Raw genomic sequence first — 22,489 nt, 5'->3', positions numbered from 1 at the left:
TCGTGTAACTCCGCCTCCTCAACCCCTCCTCCCTCAGGGGCTTCAGAGAGGGGAGGGGTTGAGGAGGCGGGGTGCTGAATTCTTCGGTTGTGCACATTTGGAGGCTAAATCAAGTATATAATTATCGGATTGCATTATCGGTTGAATTTTTTATTATCTGGATTATCTGTGTGACGTCATAATTGCCATTATCGGCCGATAATTATCGGCGACCGATATTATCGTGTATCTTTATCTAAAAGTTTTTTTCCCATGCAAAAGCCTAGGTCAGTCTTCTATGGTTTTTTTTTTTTTTTTTTTTTTTTGGCTACCACAACAACCGGATTTACTCGTAATTACCAATGTGGTAAGGTTCAAGGCAGCATGACAAAATATACCTGGGGAAAAAAAAAAAGTACAAGAGGAGGAAACCCTATTGACTTGTCACCAAAACATCATTTTATCCATTTAGACATTAAACGTTAGCGTTATTGCGTGTATTTTTCCCGTTTTTCCACATCGACGCTTTTAACTTTTTTAAGATCTTTTAAAGGGATCCACAGATAGAAAGACTTGTAGTTCTTAAAAGAGAAACATTATTATGAGTTAAAATAATGTGATATTGTAACCCCTCTTGATGTTTTCTTTTTTATACAATTTGTAAAATTAGTTTTAGTAGGTTGCCATTGTTGGTGACGTCGCAGGGCAGTGACATCACATGGTTACGTTGCCGGGCTTCCAGAGTGTGACTCTCACGACATAAACATTTCATCTGTTCAACCCTTCCATTTGAACCCGTGAGGAACATTAATGAGCATGACGGCACTGTCGATGTGTCTTAAAACGAGCAGCAAAAGCAAAATGAGCTGGAAAGACATGATGGCACGAGACGAGAGTATGGGAAAAAAGTTTTCTGCCAAAATGTGCTACACCGGCGAAATGTCCTACAAGAGGCGAATTTGACACCCAAAGTACTGCCGTGCGCTTTCAGTTTGTTTTGTTTAGAAGCATACAAACGGAACATACTAAAGATGCCTTAAGAAAATACTTAAACGTAGTAATATCAAATAAGGGTGGTTTATATACGCTACTTGACGAATGTGGTCAACAGATCAACAAGCTTTAGATCAGCTTTAGAGCTACCACAAGAAAACACTATGCTTAAAAGTATGAGAGGGAAACATATACACGTATACAGAGCAGTTTAGACTTGCTCAAGTTGCGCCTACCCCGTCTTCCACTCACTTTGCTTTGACTAGCTTCCAAGAAAACAGAAATGCGTATTCTGACGTCACGGGTAACGTTAAAAATTTTTGGAATTTATAAAGTGTTTTCATGCACGCCGATTGGATTATCAATCTGCATAAACCCACCCCTCTCATTCAGAATATAATCTTGATCGGAATCGGCTGGTTCGGGTTAAAATATTCCAAATGGGGTATGTACATGAAGCACTTTATTCGGACCAGGCTTTTAATCCTAATAAAAATGTCCATGTAAACATACCCACTGACGCCGATAGATGAACCCGAGTTGATGTAAAAATCAGTTTTTGGCATATTAGGACATATAACATTCTAACTAAGCAAGCTCGAACCAAGGATGCGACTGGCACTGAAACGTGATCATTTAATGCTAGCTGTTCAATTTCAAATGAATTGATGTCTGTCGTTGTCAATGGCATAGAATGACTTTATAAAGAAAAAAAAGACATGTCCTTGTGTAAACTCATTCTTCTAATCTGGTTTTCCATCAGTGTTCAGGTCAAAGAAGGTTCGGGCCACAAAACTTGAAGATGATGTTTGTTTGTAGCCTATGTTGGAGAAATGGGCAGCTAAGTGAAGCGGACAAAAACAAAAAGTATTGCTCAGCTAAAGCAAGGCACACGTGAGTTCATCTGTGGGCAGAATGTGACAGGACTGTTGCCTGATACTCAGCTAGTTTTCTCTTTCAGGTGGGCCAAAGACAAGCGAGTGGTGCTCGTAAGTTCTATTGAAAGGAAAAAGTGGACAACAATTCGAGCCCTTCCGACCAAAAAGCCAGTGCCAGCTCAGTTTGAGGTACGAATCTAACAAACGGATATAAAACTAAAAATAAAAGCCAGCACTTCATGGATCTTTTCTTTCCCCATTTAGATTTGTATGCATGTGGCTGCTGGCAAGAAGTGTCAGTACATTGGCAATTGCACGTTTGCACATAGCACAGAGGAGCGAGATCTCTGGACATTCATGAAGGAAAACAACAGTGAGTTCCCTTGTTTATTTGCAGATTTAAGTTGATTATCCTGACCTGACACTTGCAATCATGGCATTTAGTTGCAGATTCTGATCAGCTCTATGAAAGGTGGCTGCAGTCACAGAAAGCAGGTTGGGGAGAAGAGAATGCTAATATATCAGTGAGGGAGAACGGCAAGCCGATCCACATGCCAACAGATTATGTGGAAGAAGTGGTAAGTTGGCGACAAAAACAAGCTGGATGGTGGATACATGAAGCAATTTGATAACCAATTAGGCATGTGCCGGTATGAGATTTTGACGATATGATAACGTTAAGCAAAAATAACAAGTAATAAATAATATTTCAATTAAAGCTTTAAAATGTTTTTTTTTTCGATGTATGGGTAATTTTTTTTTCTATTGATCAGGATGTTTTTTCACAACATATTTGCAAATGGGAACTTCAAAATGAATATTAGAATAAAGTAAAAAATTAAAATAGAAGTTATAGAGTAAACCCACAGCCACAGCTCAAGTTGTTGAACATCCGAACAAAAAATATTTTCCATTAAAAAAAGTAAAATAACTTTTAAATAAAATTTAAAATATATATATTATTGCAGGCACTTCGCTGACTTTAAAGCTCCATCTCAACATTTTTTAGACCTGTTCCTTTTCTACATATTTCTCTGTCCAAGTTATGATGCAGGAATGTGAGTATGTTCACCTTTTGTGGGTTAATATACCACTACCAGTGTTGGGCAGGTTACTTTTAAAAAAGTAATTATAGTTACTCACTACTTCTTCCAAAAAGTAACTGAGTTAGTAACGGAATTACTCTATAGTAAAAGTAACTAGTTACCAGGGAAAGTAACTGTTTCCGTTACTTTAAAAAGTTGTGGTATGTCAAAGAATTTGAAATTTTCTGAGCAGTATTCGAGTCAGTTGAATAGAGAAGAACAGACAAGGTAGTTGTGTTATAGAACCTTGTAATATTTATTGCACCTCACCAGCAACAGATTTATCCTACACTTGAAGTGCAACAAAAATACAGTAAACAATATAAAGTAAGTTTTATAAATTTAACTCTCACAACCTGAGACAACTGGTCAAGTAGACATAGCCTACTGTACTTCAAGTATTTTGACTAGAAATAGTGTTTCTCTCCACCTCGTAAAGGACAAATTTTCCTCTGAATGCTCTGCCATCGTATCCCTCTGCATCTGTTTTGCGTGTGTGTGTTTGCCGCACGTGCTGTTCTGGTTTGTGTGTGAAAACACCGGCTCTGATTGGCTTACCATGACACATGACTAACCCTCAGCCAATCACAATGACTTCCATCGCATCTATCTAGGGGGTGCATTCAGGTAGCTTCGTCCCCCTACTCCTCCCGTCACCCTCAAATCGTCAGCCGTCCTCAAGATGGAAGCCGGATTCTTGCTGGCCGACAGTGGGGGATGGGAACGAGGCTAGCATTCAGGTGTAGCAAACCCACAAACGTTAGAAAGCTTTGGAAAGCATTGTCTAATTGAATGAGCAGGGACAAACAGCCTGGAGTCATAAGAAGTACGTGCTGTAATATTCTGATACAGAATTTTCCGAGGCACCCTAAGGTGCACACTGCGCCATTATTGTGTTGCTCACATGATGCGGGAGTGAGTTAGAGACACGGCCTGCCGAAAGCCGTACGTTTGTGTTAGTGTTGAAGTTATATGTGCTATTAAAGAAATAGAGTGCCAGCACGTCCTGTGTGGTATATCTTTGCTAAGAAAAAGCACAAAACACGTGCGCTATTCTCGGACTGAACGCACCCCAAGTCTTGGATGACAAACAGAGCAGAGTAGACTCGCTACGGCTGGTAGTTTCTTCAAATTTATTCAGAGTAAGTAACGCACCGCTTTTGACCGTCAGTAACGGTAATGGCGTTGTAACGGCGGAAAAAATAGTTGGATTACCCCGTTACTGAAAAAATAACGCCGTTATGTAACGGCGTTATTTATAACGGCGTCATTCCCAACACTGACCACTACTACTCTTTGTATTAATTAGTTGAATATTGATGGAGAGTGACAGAGGGAGACAGTGCGTGTGTATGACTCTTATCATTATTTACACATTATACACACGCACCCACCCTCTCTCAACACAGAAAGTCGCCAGAGAGAAAAAAAACACCACAGGCTGCATGTAGTATGAAGATGCTATTTTGAACAGATGTTCACAATGATGGAAGACTTGCAAACTACAAAAGCACGCTTATCGAGAGAAAACTAGTTAGCTGTCTGGGCATGCTAACCAGCCACGTTAACAAGCTTTCATTTAGAGCTAAAACGAATCCTCGGGCAACTCAGGTAACTCAAGTTTAAAAACTGATCAGAGTAATTTTATTCACCTCGAGTAATCGTTTATTTTGACAGCTCTAAGCATCACGTTTTGGCCGGACTACTTTTAATGCGGGATAACTCGCTGAAGTCACGTGTGTAGAGGAAGAAGGAAAAAAAAAACCCTTACTGCAGCCGACAGCCGCTACAAACGACGCCGACGTTGCTAAATACTAGCCCGCACGATGCTACGTTGGTAGCAGGTAGCGTCTGATGAGTCTCATAGAGATCACATGTATGTTGAACTAGATGCGAAATGACAGACTCGGCCGCGTCTGGGCAGCGTTAGTAAACAGCCGCCATCTTAAAGCAGTAGAGTGCTAAGCGCTAAAAAAGAGCGCTAAGCGCTAATAAATAAGATTAATGTTACTGTTACTAGCTCACGTAACGTTAGCCCTGCGGAGGGCTAGGTTTCTATTAATTATGACCACTGTCGACGCGTGGCTAACGTGTCTTACATACAGGTTTTAACATAACATAGCGATGTGGAGTGATGAGGGTGTAAAATAAAAACTCAATAATGCTAACTATCAATTTTAGCTCAGTAGTCATTGCTGGATAAAACACCAAGTAGCACTGGTCCCTAATGTGCTCCAATACAGCCTGTATCATACATTTATTTTGAACACTGCAAAAACTCAAAATCCTATCAGGACTTACAGTTTAGACTAACTTAAAACTTAAATAGAACTTAAACATGGCTTGTCACAAATAGAAATTCAATTGAAACACGTGGGGAAAAAAATCCGAACTTTTAAGTGATGTGTGTTATCAAGCGTAACGGCATTTTTATTATATATTTTTAATAAGATCTAAAGGTTTTTTGAGTGAAAGCAGTGAAATAGTCTTTTTTTTTAATTCTAGTTACATCTGAGATGCAATTGTTGGCTGTTTTCAACAATATACATAGAAAATAAAGACATTGATTGACTGAAAATGGTTCAAGATTAGAGGAAATGTCTTGTTTTCTCATGTATATTTATAATTGCTCTTCACCTAAAAAATATATTTGTTTTATCCGATTACTTGATTAATCGATAGAATTTTCAGTCGATTACTCGATTACTAAAATATTCGATAGCCGCAGCCCTACTTACATTATAGTATTTGTTTGACCGTCGTTAGGCACACGAAACACATCCGGAGTGAACACTCGTAGCTGGTGGAAAACGTTCACCACAGCGTTTACTTTCCTTAAATTTTGTGTAAAGTGATGGATGACAGTCACGTAAATGTGAAATCAGGTTGGGGGTATTGCCTGCATGCCAGCTGTCCTTCCTCCTCTGAGTGGGCCGTCTGTTTCTTTTCGGTAGCCCAAATACATACAAGACTTGACATTTTTGAGGGGGTTTTGAAAAAGCTCAGGTGTAGTTTTGAGAGCGACAGACGTGTCATCGACACACAGGACAGAGCAACAACCGGAGGTGGAGGGGTGAGCGCTGCCGCTCCAAGCCATTTCTCGCAGAATTTTTGAAACATAAAAAAATAGCTAATACCGTACTACGGAACGACCGAAAATTATAGTGGTTTTGAAACCGTGACTTCTTCATACCATGGTTAACCTTGAAACCGGTAACCGGCACATGCCTATAACCAATTAAGACGCGTGTGATAGCTTTTTACTTATTACTGTTATATTATCGATGAAGCGGAATTTAATTTATTGATATTGTTAACATAATAATGAGGACTAAGTGAAGTGTCTGTGTTTTTGATGCAGGCCGGAAATCACTGCTGGCTGTGTGGTAAGAACTGCAACAGTGAGAAGCAGTGGCAGCAGCACATCACCTCGGAAAAGCACAAAGACAGAGTCTTCAACTCCGAGGATGATCAGAACTGCTGGCAGTATCGATTTCCCACCGGGACTTTCAAAGTCTGTGAGAGGTAAGCTTTGTAGGACAAGAGAACACACAGTACTACTAAACCCTTTGTGATAATTGGGCTATTTTGACTATGTTCACCCCCTCGTTCGCTGACATGTTCATGGAATATGAACAGTCCAATTCTGATGTTTTCAAATCCGACCGGGGACTTTTTCATAGATGGATATACTGTAATTCCAATTTGTATCCGACGCCTCTGCACTAAATGCTCATACATGCACATACACACTATATCAACAAATCAACAAGTAATCAACAAGTGAAATACGTCATCACTGTTGGACGAAACAACCACATGAACAAGCAATGGCGTATAAAGGCGCAAAAATATCGTATGCCTCTTGATATCAAACGCGAAGCTATCAGGCTGAAAAAAATGTCTCAGGTAGCATAAAACCCTCAAAAATTGCCACAAAAGCGTAACGGCTTAGTGTAAACACTGCAACATGTGACGATGTGTCACGTGTGCCACTGAGCATTAATGGTGGGAACCTCTGGGTACCTCACGTTAAGATCCGATTTGCGATACAAGGCTCAAGTTAACAATCGCACGATATGGTAATACAACAGTTATCGATACATGGGTCAGAAAATCATTTTAGGATATTCTACAAAACAACTAATAAACAGAATAATGAGCCCTTTTTCATCCTTCTGCTATGAATTTGAATTTATCTTTTCTAGACGTCCAATCCATTTGAAGTGGGAGGGTTCATTCGCTGCCATCTGTCCCACTTCAAACGGATTAGACATCTGTGGCCCTCAGTGGCAGCCAATGCCAAGCGATGATTTAATTTTGGGGCATTTCGCATCATGTTGATTTTCGGTCACTTTTCCCTTTTTTTTTTTTTTTTTTTGCGGTCACTTCCTGTTGATTTTGTGGCATTTACAGGTTACTTCCTGTTGATTTTGGGTTACTGAAAAGGAAGTGACTCAAGAATGTCCCCAAATGAATAGGAAGTGACTCAAAATCAACAGGAAGTAACCTGTCAATGCCCTAAACAGAACAGGGAGTGAGTAAATGCCCAAAACAGACTGGCTGTGAATGCTATAGTTTCAGTGCCATTGACGTCGCTGGACGCCCAATCCAGTCAAAAGGAATTGGCTGTTTAGCACAGTCAATTTAAGCCAATGAGCTAACATAGACACTATATTAATGGAAGGTTTTGGTAGCAATTATTTATTTATTTTAAATAGTGACACTTTTTTTCGACGATGTGTCAATTCTTGGTGGGAGCATATCGATAACCTTTTGGGCTACAAAGTATTGTGATATATCACCTTTTTGATATATTACACGGGTTTCATTTTATGTAGCATTTCAATTTAAGAACGACGAGGGCCAGAGAGCCGGCAAGACGTGCTGAGGGAATCGAGACATCGGAATTCAACCCAAATAAGTTGTGGTTTTACATAGAAAAATGTCAAAATTTGCTTTTGTTGAGTAAAATTAAGATGTTTTTGCATGCTTTTTTTCAATTATTAAGTTTCTGATGTGAAAATTGAGGGAATTATTAGCTGTTGAAAACATGTTAAAAATGCATGAAATAAAAGAAGTCGCAATTTTGGGCAAAAACTTAAATATGTGAAATATTGCTATTGATCCTTAAAATATAGTTAATTATTTCTGCATTAAGTGATTTTTGTGCATTTAACGTAAAATCTGAGTATTTTGTAGCCCTTTTAAGTTTTGTTATACTTAAAAAAAAAAAAAAAAAAAAAAAAATTGGGATTTTATTTTTTGATGCCGCTGCTCGTGGAGTCTCATATATGCCTTAGGGAGGGACCCGTTTTGGTTTTAGGTCGCGAGTGGCTTTGGTTTTGAAAATATTTGAATTTGAAGTTTTTGAAAATAGGCCCCCGACGGAGCGGCCCCACGCCCCGTTTCCCAACGACTGATAGTGAAGTATATGGTCCAGACTAGGGTTGGGCATCGAGCATCCATGGGACCTGGTTCTAACACTCCGGTTCTCCCGGAACCGTTGAATTTTGAAATTTTTATTCAACGTTTCAATGCCATAACCGTCGAGCGGAAAAAAAATGCTACCGAAAACCACTAAGAAGAAGCCACGAGAAGCGTGTGTTTGTGCAATGCAACTTGATTACAACCATGGACACGGTGCTCAAACGTTTGGCTTAACTTTACAAAAAAAAAAAAGACCAGTCACCTCAGTGCAACATTTGCAACACAACTATATAATGCAAAGGTGGCTGCACGACCAATTATGCACGACCGCGCCATGGAATATAGCCTAAGTGCAAAGCTAGCTGAATGCTACGTAGTTGACACGCTGCGCCGTCAGAACTAGGTGAGTAAAACAATACATTACGTCTATCTTCTGCTGTTCCCGCGATTCGACCCCGGATTAAGCAGTAGATGCTGGATGGATAGAAAATAGTGCAAGAATAAGTCGATATCATGTATATAGGACTAGACACAAAATGACCGACTGGGGCGGTCTTAGAACATATAAAGAGAACTCGATGCTGGCGTTAGTAAACAGCCGCCATCTTAAAGCAGTAGACGCCTCCGTTAAAATCAACAATATTAAAAGGATTTTTGTTTTGGAATCTGTGTGTTGCTTATTTACAAAGAAGCAGCCATTCGATTACTTTTTTACAGAACTCGTAGCAGTGAAAACATAGCATCACTTCGCAAAGCATTCTAGCCAGATGCTCTCATCTCTTCTCCGCATTATACGTACACACTTCTACAGCGTCACTCACTGGCTGAACTGGTATTGTCACAACATAAACACTGCATGTGTCTGTAAACACAACAGAATCGGTTTTACAAATAAGGAACCATTATTTTGACTCATCTAGATCAAATTATAATCAATAGAAGAATTTATACTAATGCTTCGCTGTATCTCCCAGCTAAGGAACATGTATGGCAAAAGAAAAAAAGTAAATGTTTTTTCCGTGAGTTTTTGAAAAATATCTCTGTGAAAGTGCACACCTGTGGAAAAAAACTTTATCACATTTGAATTAAAAAGACTAAAAATAACCCTGTGAGAAGTTCATATAATTAATACATTTCATATTAATTGTATTAATAATAAATAATTATAAAATTGTAAATTCATATAATTAATAGGGCTGTCAAATGATAAAAAAATTTAATCGAGTTAATTACAGCTTAAAAATTAATTAATCGTAATTAATCGCAATTAATCGCAATTCAAACCATCTATAAAATATGCCATATTTTTCTGTAAATTATTGTTGGAATGGAAAGATAAGACACAAGATGGATATATACAGTCAACATACGGTACATAGGGACTGTATTTGTTTATCATAACAATAAATCAACAAGATGGCATTAACATTATTTACATTCTGTTAAAGCGATCCATGGATAGAAAGACTTGTAGTTCTTAAAAGATAAATGTTAGTGCAAGTTATAGAAATTTTACATTAAAACCCCTCTTAATATTTTCGTTTCAATAAAATTTGTAAAAATTTCAGTCAAAAAATAAACTAGTAGCCCGCCACTGTTGATGTCAATAATTACTTACACAATGCTCATGGGTGCTGAAGACTATAAAATCAGTCGCACCCAAGCGCCAGCAGAGGGCGGCAAAACTCCATAAAACACAATTAACATGTGGGCATTTCACTGTACTGTCATTTAAATCTGTCTGAGCGGGACATGTGTGTAAATTGTAGAGATGCACGATAATATCGGTCACCGATAATTATCGGCCGATAATGGCAATTATGACGTCACACAGATAATCCAGATAAAACGAAATTCAACCGATAATGCAATCCGATAATTATATACAGTATACAGAGAATAATCCATTCCCAGGTCCCCATAAAACATAATTTTCTACTAAATAAGCCTTAAAACTACACAAAAATATACCTTATTTTATGTATAATAAATGTGCTATTGTATTGTAATTAAAGAAATAAACTGTACTGTATAATAAAGTCGTTTTATTTACCTTTGTGATGGTAGTTGATGGCTTGATGGAATGGAGTGGGAGGAGGAGGGAGGGAGGGAGTTACTGTTTGGAAGGAGAGTCACCTTCCATAACATAAGGACCTTAGGTAACTCTTTTTCGGTCCCATAATAGCAAAAGTACACTCAATATGGTCCAAAATGTCTATCAAACACAAACCACGTCCGCACTCAGCGAAAGGGAGGGGACGAACTGGGACGCCGTGAGCGTGCGTCAGCTTCTCGTGGCGCTGTTCGGCCGCGTGGTTTGGTTCGTCCGCCGAAAACTAGTTCCTCAGCAGAGACTATATGCTCGCGAATTTAATGTTCTTGAGGCGAAAAGTTCGTGAGCTTAAGCGTTCGCCAGCGGAGGTTTTACTGTACTTGATTTAGCCTCCAAATGTGCGCAATCAACAGTTTTGTCCAATTCTGCTAGTTTTAAGGAGGTGTTTTTGTAGTGTAGTAATGTGATATATGTTAGGAATGGCTTACTTTTAAAGGCATTTTTGTGCAACTTGGGTGTTTACTAAGTAATTGTTGCCAAAAGCTTACCATTACACAATGTCATTGCCATTGTTTAGATGTTGGAATTTACTACTTGTTCACATTTGATGTGGAAAAAAATAGCACTAAATTACATTTTTGCACAGTAACATTTGATCTTTGTATACTTTAAAATTTTACATACATATTTGAATAGAATTATCGGCGTGACATTATCGGTTATCGGGTGGAAGGGGCAGGAAATTATCTGTTATCGATATCGGTTGAAAAATGTATTATCGTGCATCACTAGTTAATTGCATCAAATATTTTAACGTGATTATTTAAAACAATTAATTACCGCCCGTTGATGCGATAATTTTGACAGCCCTAATAAAAAAAAAAAAAAAATTCAGAAGTTAAGACACTAATTAGGGCTGTCAAAATTATCGCATTAACGGGCGGTAATTAATTTTTCAAATTAATCACGTTAAAATATTTGACGCAATTAACGCACAGGTCCCGCTCAGACAGTAGTCTGCCTTTTGGTAAGTTTTACAGCAAGGCTTTTTGTGCTGTCTAACAGTGAACTCGTGTGGTCGCTTTGCGACATGGTTTATTGTTTTCTTGCCAGTTCAATATGGCTGCACGACGTCTCGGGCTGACGCCTACGTTGTAATGTTGTGCTTATATGATCCTTGGACAATATTTGTCTGTAAGTATGGTTATTGTAAAGAATGTACATATTATGTTAGTAAGTGAAATGTTATATTTTTTGTATGAGACACTTTTTGTTTATGTTTAGTGAACCTGTTCAGCGTGCTAAGCTAACGTTGTTGCTAATGCAATGCTTGTGTACGTTTTTTTTTGTAGTTTTACAACGGTCTAAAGAGGACAATGGTTTGAGGCCATTTTATTAATAAATGAGATGAAAAAGGAAGTCTGATTATTAAGGCGTCGTTCACCAGCTGTCTAGCTTTGGAAAAAGTAGACGCTTTGGAGTGAGGACAGCATAGACAGATTTAAATGACAGAGTGAAATGCCCACATGTTAATTGTGTTTTATGGAGTTTTGCCGCCCTCTGCTGGCGCTTGGTGCGACTGATTTTATAGGCTTCAGCACCCATGAGCATTGTGTAAGTAATTATTGACACCAACAATGGCGGGCTACTAGTTTATTTTTTGATTGAAAATTTTACAAATTTTATTAAAACGAAAACATTAAGAGGGGTTTTAATATAAAATTTCTATAACTTGTACTAACATTTATCTTTTAAGAACTACAAGTCTTTCTATCCATGGATCGCTTTAACAGAATGTTAATAATGTTAATGCCATCTTTTTGATTTATTGTTATAATAAACAAATACAGTCCTTATGTACTGTATGTTGAATGTATATATCCATCTTGTGTCTTATCTTTCCATTCCATCAATTTATTTTACAGAAAATATATATATAATTTACAGAAAAATATGGCATATTTTATAGATGGTTTGAATTGCGATTAATTGTGATTAATTAATTTTTAAGCTGTAATTAACTCGATTAAAAAATTTAATCGTTTGACAGCCCTAACATTAATATTAACTAATACCATTTTAAACTATAGATTTTTTTACCCTGCCTCTTAAAAGCATCGAAATTGAGAATCGTTCGGAACAGGAATCGAAACATGGAACCGGAATCGTTCAGTTTCAAACGATGCCCAACCCTAGTCCAGACCCTGTAAAAGTACATTTAATCCAGTTTTAAACAGGCATTTGACGCTTTCCGGTGTGTTTGAACAGGTTCGATATAGGAACATGCACCGAGGATGATTCATGCAAGATGGCCCATGGAGAGCAGGAGCTGCAGGAGTGGAAGGACAGGCGAGAAGTGCTTTTGATGAAATTGGCCAAAGCCAAAAAAGACCATCTTATAGCACCCAATGACAATGATTTTGGAAAATACAGTTTTCTTCTTAAGGACATCAAATAATGGGATGAAGATGATGTGAAGAGAAGCAGCACTCCAACTCAAGGTAACCTCTGATGTTCCAAGGATTCAAGCCAGTGTGGATCACGGCATAATTTTCAAAGCGGCTCCAGATTGGCCCGACGACAGTTGCCACAAGCCGAATAAACGGGAGCGTTGCCTCGTTTTGCTATGCACCCCTCATCTGAATAGGGTGATGGAAGTAGCACGTTGTAAAGCCTTTTCGTTCGTGACAGTTTTCAACACGTTGCATAATCATTTTGCAGTTTGTTCTAATCACTCCACACTGGTCAGTTATCTGATAATTAGTTCTTGATTCATTGCCTGTCATTGTCAATGGCAGGCGTCTAATTCAAACTAAGAGTTTTGGCTGTGAATGCTTATGTTTGTGCCATTGACCGTGCCAGACGTCCAATCCATTTTGATTAGTAAGACTGACAGCGATCAGTTGCTGTCAGCCTCTCCCTGTCAAATTAGATTGGACGTTTGGCACAGTCAATGGCAGCTAATTGAGTTGCGTTACAAAGACAGTACGCAAAATAAAGTTTATTTCCCTCATAAGGTGCTTTGTTACACTTTTTTGTGCTTTTTAATTGGCAGATTATCTGCACAAATGAAAACACTAATGGTATTCATAGTATAATGGTGTCGGCGGAGGTCCATTTATTTCCAGCTGTCACGGGCCAGCTGAGGCAAGACATCCCCTGGCGACCAGCACATGCTGCAGGTCTTCCACCTCCAGCTTCCACATCTGTCTGTGCAGCGCGGCGTGTTCGGAGAGGTCGGCCAACTTCACGGCACTGATCACCGGCTCCGGAGAAACGGCGTGGACGACACCCATTACCATCACGTATTTACCTTGGGGAGAGGAGCAGTGCAGATTAAAGTCGCCGTTAATTTTAGGCCAGTGGTTCTTAACCGAGGTTCGATCGAACCCCTTAACACAGGGCCCTATTTTCATACTTAAGGCCAAGTGTCGTTTTACACTACATTTTGGACTGGGTTCCCTCAAATTTACAGGCTTTATTTCATTTCTTTCAACTCCTGTTTTCAAAAACAAATTTGAAATTTAAACAACTAAAAAAAATGCATGTGAAAGCTATTTTTCTTTTTTCTTTTTTTTTTTTTTGATTGAAGTAATGTTGATTTGTGTTTGGGCCACATTTTGGCTAGGACATTTTTGTCTTTATCATTCAATCTAAAAAATAAGTTGATCAAAAAATATTTTCTGAAGGGAAATTTCAATCATAGAAAAGGTTTTTGAATGCGAAAAAATATTTGGGATTGAAAATTTTGCATTTGAACACTTAATTTTTTCATTGAAAAAGTTTTCTTTGACGCAATCCTTTTTGTGTTTGGGCCATATTATGATTAGGACATTTGTGTCTAAATCATTCAATCCCAATAAAAGTTGCTTCAATCAAAGAAAATCTTTTTTCATTGTTTAAAAAAATTATATGCAAAGCAAATGACTGAAGTGCTCGAAAAATAATTTTGACCCATTACAATAATATATTTTTTCATTTCATTTTTGTTGCAGTTTTATTGCTTTTCAACTTATATATGGCGGAAAACACAGACAAGACTGAAAGTTTCTGCTCTTGCACTCTTTTAAAGAAACTGCTGTATTTTAAGCCAAAACAACTGTTGTGTTCAATAGAACAATATGTATATATGCTGCCATAGCAGATTCATGGCGCATGAAGCCCCCGAACTATTTTTAATTTGTCCATTTTACCCTGAAAACCCCCATTTACAGACATCGCGGAACCGCTTTTGTTTCAACCTAGCCATAAAAAGAAGGTAAGCAATTATATTTATTATTCAAAATGTGTGTCATTTTTAGCTTAAAACCATTGATGTCTAATATTTAGTTTAAAAAAAAAAACGACTTTAAAAAATTATTCACTCACATATTTTAAACTTTTAAACAAATTACGTCATAATGAAAAATTTGGCGTCTGTAAAAATGTCACGGATTTCTACCTCATAACTATCGCTTAATTGTATTTTTTTTTTTTTCCGCATTTCCCCCGATATTTTAGTTGATAAATAATCGATCCAAACAAATAAAAATTGAAAAATAACGTTTAAAAGGGTAAATATATGAAAATCTCAACCACTCCTTGTCTGCGATTTCTGCATCGCGACCCTTGTTATATCACCGTGTTTGACCCATAAAATCCCCCAAAAATCTGGCTGTGGCCACTCACAGCTGTGTCTTGACACTCGGTGATACATGCTACATGAAGTTTTTGGATCGAAACAAGGTAAATACGCGATAATATCTCGTTAAAATCGTGGCGTCTTTAATTCTGCTCTTGCGTGCTCTCACCTCCTGTTAGGGATTTGCTGGTTGAAAAAATTTTTTTTTTTTTAAAAATGCCTTCCTGTTCAAAAATTTTCTTCCCCCAGAAAATTGAGATTTTAAGCTTTCCAATGATGTATCACACATGCATATCGGACAATTTTTAAATTTGGCCAAATTGAGGGTCTCAGAGCGGAACTTCAAGTCACCTGAGTGTTTTCCGCCATATACATTGGGGTAAATAAGTATTTAGTCAACCACTAATTGTGCAAGTTCTACTTGAAAAGATTAGAAAGGCCTGTAATTCTCAACCATGAGTGACAGAATGTGGGGGGAAAAAAATCACATTGAGTTTTAAAGAATTTCCAAATTGGAGTGGAAAATAAGTATTTGGTCACCTAAAAACAGCAAGATTTCTGGCTGTCAAAGAGGTCTAACTTCTAACGAGGCTCCACTCGTTACCTGTATTAATGGAACCTGTTTTAACTCATTATCGGTATAAAAGACACCTGTCCACAATCTCAGTCAGTCACACTCCAAGACCAAAGAGCTGTCGAAGGACACCAGAGACAAAATTCTAGACCTGCACCAGGCTGGGAAGACAATCTGCAATAGGTAAAACGCTTGGTGTAAAAAAATCAACTGTGGGAGCAATTATTAGAAAATGGAAGACATACAAGACCACTGATAATCTCCCTCGATCTGGGGCTCCATGCAAGATCTCACCCCGTGGCGTCAAAATGATAACTAGAATGGTGAGCAAAAATAGTGAATGACCAACAGAGAGCTGGGACCACAGTAACAAAGGCTACTATTAGTACAACAATGCGCCGCCAGGGACTCCTGCACTGCCAGACGTGTCCCCCTGCTGAAGCCAATACATGTCCAGGCAGGTTTGCTCGAGAGCATTTGGATGATCCAGAAGACGACTGGGAGAATGTTATGGTCAGATGAAACCAAAATAACTTTTTGGTAGAAACACAGGTTCTCGTGTTTGGAGGAGAAAGAATACTGGATTGCATCCGAAGAACACCATACCCACTGTGAAGCATGGGGGTGGAAACATCATGCTTTGGGGCTGTTTTTCTGCAAAGGGACCAGGACGACTGGTCTGTGTAAAGGAAAGAATGAATGGGGGCATGTATAGAGAAATTTTGAGTGAAAATCTTCCATCAGCAAGGACATTGAAGAGCAGACGTGGCTGGGTCTTTCAGCATGACAATGATCCCAAACACATAGCCAGGGCAACAAAGGAGTGGCTTCGTAAGAAGCATTTCAAGGTCCTGGAGTGGCCTAACCAGTCTCCAGATCTCAACCCCATAGTAAATCTGTGGAGGGAGTTGAAAGTCTGTGTTGCCCAAAGACAGCCCCCAAACATCACTGCTCTGGAGGAGATCTGCATGGAGGAATGGTTGCCTGGCACAGCCAGACTATTCTCCCTGTTTTTTTCCAAACACTGTGAGAAATAGCCTGGGACCCAGCCCATTAACGGCCTCTCGAGCAAGGTACAAAATCAATCGTCCAATCAGATTCGTTTATTTGCGTGACGTGTTCTTAACGAGTAACGTCACGCTTGTGCGCCGAAAGTCGTGTCTACAACAACAAGGATGGCAAACGGGAGAGCCGAGAATATGTTCCAGTCCGCGGTAAAACCAGTTTTAAATTACCCAAAACACATCGTAACAAGTCATTGACAAAAGTCAACATGGCTCGCGCTAGCCATATTGAATAAACTTCTCCATTCTCCGCTCACGCTAATTACTTGTTCGCTTTAATGTCACGTCTGCCCGTCGCTGATTGGTCCACTCCGCTGTCTGTTTGCTGTGGCTTGCACCGCTCTCGGAATTTGGTCCGCCGGACGGTCGCCAGACTCACAATCGCTGGCGGTTAGTCTGGTTTACCAGGCAAGAGGAATGGGCCAAAATACCAGCAACAGTGTGTCAAAAGCTTGTGAAGAGCTACAGAAAGCGTTTGGCCTCAGTTATTGCCAACAAAGGGTACAGAACAAAGTATTGAGATGAATTTTTGGTATTGACCAAATACTTATTTTTCACCATGATTTGCAAATAAATTCTTTAAAAATCAAACAATGTTTTTTTTCCCCCCACATTGTCTCTCATGGTTGAGGTTTACCCATGTTGACAATTACATGCCTCGCTAATATTTTCAAGTGGGAGAACTTGCACAATTAGTGGTTGACTAAAGACTTATTTGCCCCACTGTAGGAAAGTCCATTACATGCAATGAAACTTTTCGGCCACCGGGGGGCCCCCCTTAAAATCCACTTATGTAGTAGACTTCGATGTACATTTTCCTCAAAAAGTTACTCAAGTAAATGTAACTGAGTAAATGTAGCGCGGTACTACCCAGCTCTGTAGACAAGTCTATTTCAACTGGGAAGGCTGGTATTGAGACATCATGTTTAACTGCCGTTAACGGGGATGGAGGTCTTATCGCTCTCGGCACCCTAGTCAGAATTGGATTGGACGTCGTCTTGTGCAGTCCAATAAAATCTATAGGCAGCAGACCTTAGTTTGGATACCCCGACTGAATCGTTTCAGAGAAATTCCCGTGGAGCAGAAAATGCCTCGTCTCATTTACCCGAGGACAGACACGGTTTCCCTTTAGGGATGCTGTTGATGCCCTGGACTGTGAACGTGCCCGTCTCATCCTGGAGCAGAACGGTGTTGAGCTCCAGCTGCACTTCCATCACGGTGCCCTGCATCCACACGAGCGAGACCGGCAGGTAGCGATCTCTGCCCAGCCTGACGAGCCAGCCGGCCCGCGTCTCGCCGGAGCTTCCCTGTATCTCCGTCGCTGTTCTCAGCTGACCGGAGAGGACTTTCACGGGGGGAGCGCGCTTCAAATCGCCTGCTGTGTTGTGTTGTTTGTCCATTCTGCCCAAATATACGTTGCTGTCATTTACAAATGACGACTCGTTTTTTTTTTTTTTTATTTCCCGCGTGTGGATGGATTGGACTTCCGCAATTGGAACGTCATTTCCTTTAAATGATATTCAAAATAAGAGCGCAACAGACCACTTCTTTCATGTACTCGTATTTGTGGAAATTATCTACCGGATTTTAACATTTGTAATACAGTACTTCACTTGGAATGTGAAAATCCAACAACAGCATTGTGGATGCGTAAAAATCAAACTAATGGAAAAACAGTAACAATTACAGCATTTTACTGTTCGTAAATACCAGAGGTGGGTAGAGTAGCCAAAACATTTACTCAAAAGTTGTCATCCAAAAAGTACTCAAGTACAAGTAAACATTTAGTGAAAAGAATACTCAAGTAATGGGTAACATGAACCATGTTTGTCTTAGTTGTAAAACACTTTGGGGGCCTTTCGGGTTTTGTAAAGGGCTAAATATATATAAATTTGATTTGATTTTTGATTTGATTGTAAGTGCTTACAAAGTTTAAAAAAAAAAAAAAAGTTTTTATTTATTTATTTATTTTTCAGAACAATGTTACCAGGGGTGAAAGTGGCTAGAATTTCTTGCCGGAACTCCCCGACGTGAAGGTCGCCACGGAGTCAGAATTTTTTTTTTTTTTTTTTTTTTTTTTCATTTGGGTTGGGGGTGGGGGGGAGTCAAACCTCAGACTACTGGAATGCAAAGAAAACTGTTTTAGCACAGTTATTTCTATAACACATACAAAAACTGATTTTCATTCAAAATTGTATTTTTTCAATGATTTGCAAAATAAAAGTTAACAAAAACAGCAATACCCCCAACCTCCATCTCCTAATTTTCATTTTCCCTCATTTCCTCACATACTAAATGCCAAATCTCAATTTTAACTACTTAAGAACATAGGATGTGTATTAAAATTGAAGTTAATGTAAACATTTATTATTTTTTTTTAATAACAAAGATATAAGTAACATACATTCAGGAAAAATAAGTACAAATGACATGCAGAGTGAAATGGAATATATTTTGAAGATGGCGCAAACATTGACTTTTTAAAAGCATAATATCATGAATAAGTAGCCTAACTAGCGCTGTCAAACGATTAAGAATTTTTAATCGAGTTAATTACAGCTTAAAAATTAATCGTAATTAATCGCAATTAATCGCAATTCAAACCATCTATAAAAAATGCCATATTTTTCTGTAAGTTATTGTTGGAATGGAAAGATAAGACACAAGATGGATATATACATTCAAAATACAGTACATAAGGACTATTTGTTTATTATAACAATAAATCAACAAGATGGCATTAGCATTATTAACATTCTGTTAAAGCGATCCATGGGATAGTAAGACTTGTAGTTCTTAAAAGAAAAATGTTAGTACAAGTTATAGAAATTTTATATTAAAACCCCTCTTAATGTTTTCGTTTTAATAAAATTTGTAAAACTTTCAATCAAAAAATAAACTAGTAGCCCGCCATTGTTGATGTCAATAATTACTTACACAATGCTCATGGGTGCTGAAGCCTATAAAATCAGTCGCACCCAAGCGCCAGCAGAGGTCCATAAAACTCTATAAAACACAATTAACAAGCAGTTCACTGTACTGTCATTTAAATCTGTCTGAGCGGGGGGAGTGCGTTAATTCCGTCAAATATTTTAACGTGATTAATTTAAAAAATTAACGCCCGTTAACGCGATAATTTTGACAGCCCTAAGCCTAACATAAATGAACAAATATAAGTCCAAAGTGCACATTGACAGCTAAGATGTTCTGAACCTCCCCATCAGAGTAAATAAAACGCAATATGATAAATAAGCCTCCTCAACTCTTTTGTTGCTCTTAAAAGATTTGATCCATTTTATGTTGCATTGCCTTTTTTTTGTTGCATCAATTTAACAACCTTTTTTTTTTTGCTTTTCCAGAAAACATGCAAATTTGAACCAATCAGAGCAAACTATCTCCGCTGATCACATGTCAGTATATCAGCCAATTGAACAGATAAATGAGTCCAGGCGTTTTGCTTTGCTGCGTGCATTCGCACATTGATGTGACTCATTATCGTCAGATTCAGATAACTGCAGCCGCTGGGGAAACCTCCATGCCGTCCGTGGAATAAAATAAATAATAAATACAGGTGGAAACGGATTACGCTACACAAGCACTTTATTATGCTTGTTATTAACACTTGTGTATGTAGCAGCTGGGGAAACATCCATGCCGTCCGTGGAATAAAATCAATAATAAATATTGGTGGAAACGGATTACGCTACACAAATACTTTATTATGCTTGTTATTAACACTTGTGTATGTAAATCTGATGTTGGTAGATTGTTTTCTTCATGGAGATGAAATGCATGTGTGGCAGCTTGGCATCTTATTTTAAAAATAATTTTACACAGCGTTTTGACAGTTGCCAATCATATTTTCGGAATCAAATACCGTGTACTGGAACAGCATTCCGGTCCTGAATCTTATACCGGAACAGCATTCCAGCCCTGAAACATATAGTGGAACTGCGTTCTATCCCTGAATCTTATACCGGAACTGCGTTCCTGACCGCTCTGGCCCACTTTCACCCCTGAATGTTACCTATATAAACTGTTGTTATAATATTGTACAACAACCCATTACATAACCACCTTAAGCCAAAGAAATTAAAAAACAAAATCATTGAATCACGCCGAGAGAAAAAAAGACAAATGAAGCATTATTTGGCCAAAGAACATGAGTGCCCTCTAGTGGAGAAAATAGTTCTTAGTTTGAATAGTTCCATCATTAATTTCATAATAGTAAATCAGTTTTTCCGTGGTCAATCGGCGCAAAATACTAGGATATAGGTTTAAATCTGTGCTTTCGAGTCATATTCTGCTCTGTCGAATACTTCATTTTTTATGGTGCTCGATCATAGAACGGCAAGCTTGTGTGTGATCGGTATAATGGAGTCGTGATTATTGTTGCAACGTTTCATTGGTGAAATTGGTAGAGCGTCTTGGCATTACTGGCAAAAAAAAAAAAAAATCTACGATGTAGAATAAAGAGGAAAAATAACAACTCTTGTGTAGCCCAAAGTGGCGGAGTAAGAGTAGTGTTCTTAAAATAACTACTCTTGGAAATACATTTTTCTCAAAAAGTTACTAAAGTAAATGTAACGGAGTACATGTAATCCATTAAAACCCACTTCTGGTATAAATACCTGTGAAATACACTATGACAGTTAACTACCGTATTGGCCCGAATATAAGACGGCCCTGATTATAAAACGACCCCCTCACTTTCAAGACTCATGTTTGAAAACTAAAATCGAATTAATTTTTATACAGTAAATAATTACAGTACATCTGAAACATGATAATATATTTGAGAGAAAAAGCATGTTATTTTGCCTCATTCAAATCTTAATATCTGAACATTTAAATATGTAAACTAAAATGCAATCACATGCCTGAATGCCTTCTGGTTTTTGAAATGTAAATAAACCACCAAAATTGCAATAACTGCATTAACCATCAAAGTGAAGTCTAACTGTAGTCTTGAAACAAATCTGAATTAGGAAAAACATTGCAATAAAATACTGCCAACTGGTTAAACTTGAGAGTAGCTGAGATCTGTCGTGACAGAACATCGCTTCAATGATATCTGGCGCCATCTAGCGTCGTGAATGGGTATAATGTCTAGACCGCGAATATAAGACGTCTCCCACTTTTTCAGTCTTATTTCAATGTAAAAAACACTGTCTTATATTCGGGCCAATACGGTAATTAGCTACAGCTAAAGTATGTTAATACGAAAAAATTTTAATGACCATGTTTTCTCAGAATGTATTTCAATTAGGGTTGTTCCGATCATGTTTTTTTGCTCCCGATCCGATCCCGATCATTTTAGTTTGAGTATCTGCCCATCCCGATATTTCCTGATCCGATTGTTTTTTTTTTTGCTCCCGATTCAATTCCAATCATTCCCGATAATTTTTCCCAATCATATACATTTTGGCAATGCATTAAGAAAAAATATATATACATTCAACATACAGTACATAAGTACTGTATTTATTATGACAATAAATCCTCAAGATGGCATTTACATTATTAACATTCTTTCTGTGAGAGGGATCCACGGATAGAAAGACTTATGACTTTGTATATTGTCACTAAATATTGTCATCTAGTGTATTTGTTGAGCTTTCAGTAAATGATACTGTAGCCATGCCCAAATGCATGATGTGAAGTGGAACCATGACTGCGCGTAGTGCTACCAATTGATATATCTTCTCTGCGTTGGGAAATAACATAAGGTGTTAAGAAAAAGATCAATTGCTACCTTGCTTCCCCACATTGCTTCCCATGATATTTCTAATTGTGGGAAGAGGGATTGTAA

General features: G+C 38.3%; 2 protein-coding genes across 4 annotated transcripts in view; one reads left to right on the top strand and one right to left on the bottom strand.

Moving 5' to 3' along the window:
* The window catches only part of zc3h7a (zinc finger CCCH-type containing 7A), a 69,152-nt gene extending 54,800 nt beyond the window's left edge, over positions 1-14,352 (top strand). Inside the window, exons 20-25 of one of the 3 annotated variants that reach the window (XM_057861450.1) lie at positions 1,736-1,866; positions 1,934-2,039; positions 2,115-2,223; positions 2,295-2,428; positions 6,297-6,460; positions 12,687-14,352. In XM_057861450.1, the coding sequence (XP_057717433.1) occupies positions 1,736-1,866; positions 1,934-2,039; positions 2,115-2,223; positions 2,295-2,428; positions 6,297-6,460; positions 12,687-12,876 (834 nt within the window). In that variant the 3' untranslated portion in view covers positions 12,877-14,352. The remainder of the gene's footprint in view (positions 1-1,735; positions 1,867-1,933; positions 2,040-2,114; positions 2,224-2,294; positions 2,429-6,296; positions 6,461-12,686) is intronic. The other 2 variants (XM_057861452.1, XM_057861451.1) reach the window with 2 other exon arrangements.
* rmi2 (RecQ mediated genome instability 2) lies at positions 12,408-18,273 on the bottom strand. The gene is made up of 2 exons (XM_057861454.1): positions 17,783-18,273; positions 12,408-13,731 (listed from the first exon to the last, which is right to left on the bottom strand). The coding sequence occupies exons 1-2, from the start codon at positions 18,075-18,077 to the stop codon at positions 13,550-13,552; spliced, it is 477 nt and encodes a 158-aa protein (XP_057717437.1). The 5' UTR covers positions 18,078-18,273; the 3' UTR covers positions 12,408-13,549.
* Positions 18,274-22,489: the final 4,216 nt, after the last annotated feature.

This window comes from Corythoichthys intestinalis, chromosome 16, assembly GCF_030265065.1.
Source record: "Corythoichthys intestinalis isolate RoL2023-P3 chromosome 16, ASM3026506v1, whole genome shotgun sequence".
NCBI lineage: Eukaryota > Metazoa > Chordata > Actinopteri > Syngnathiformes > Syngnathidae > Corythoichthys > Corythoichthys intestinalis.
Note: the sequence above shows the minus strand (reverse complement) of the source record. Positions and strands in the feature narration are given on the sequence as shown.

Bases quoted from the DNA above. Each gene is read 5' to 3' on its own strand.
- rmi2 (XM_057861454.1), bottom strand. From the start codon at position 18,077: ATGGACAAACAACACAACACAGCAGGCGATTTGAAGCGCGCTCCCCCC. The intron at 13,732-17,782 runs GTAAATGAGACG...CCTCTCCCCAAG, and splicing joins GAAACCGTGTCTGTCCTCGG to GTAAATACGTGATGGTAATG.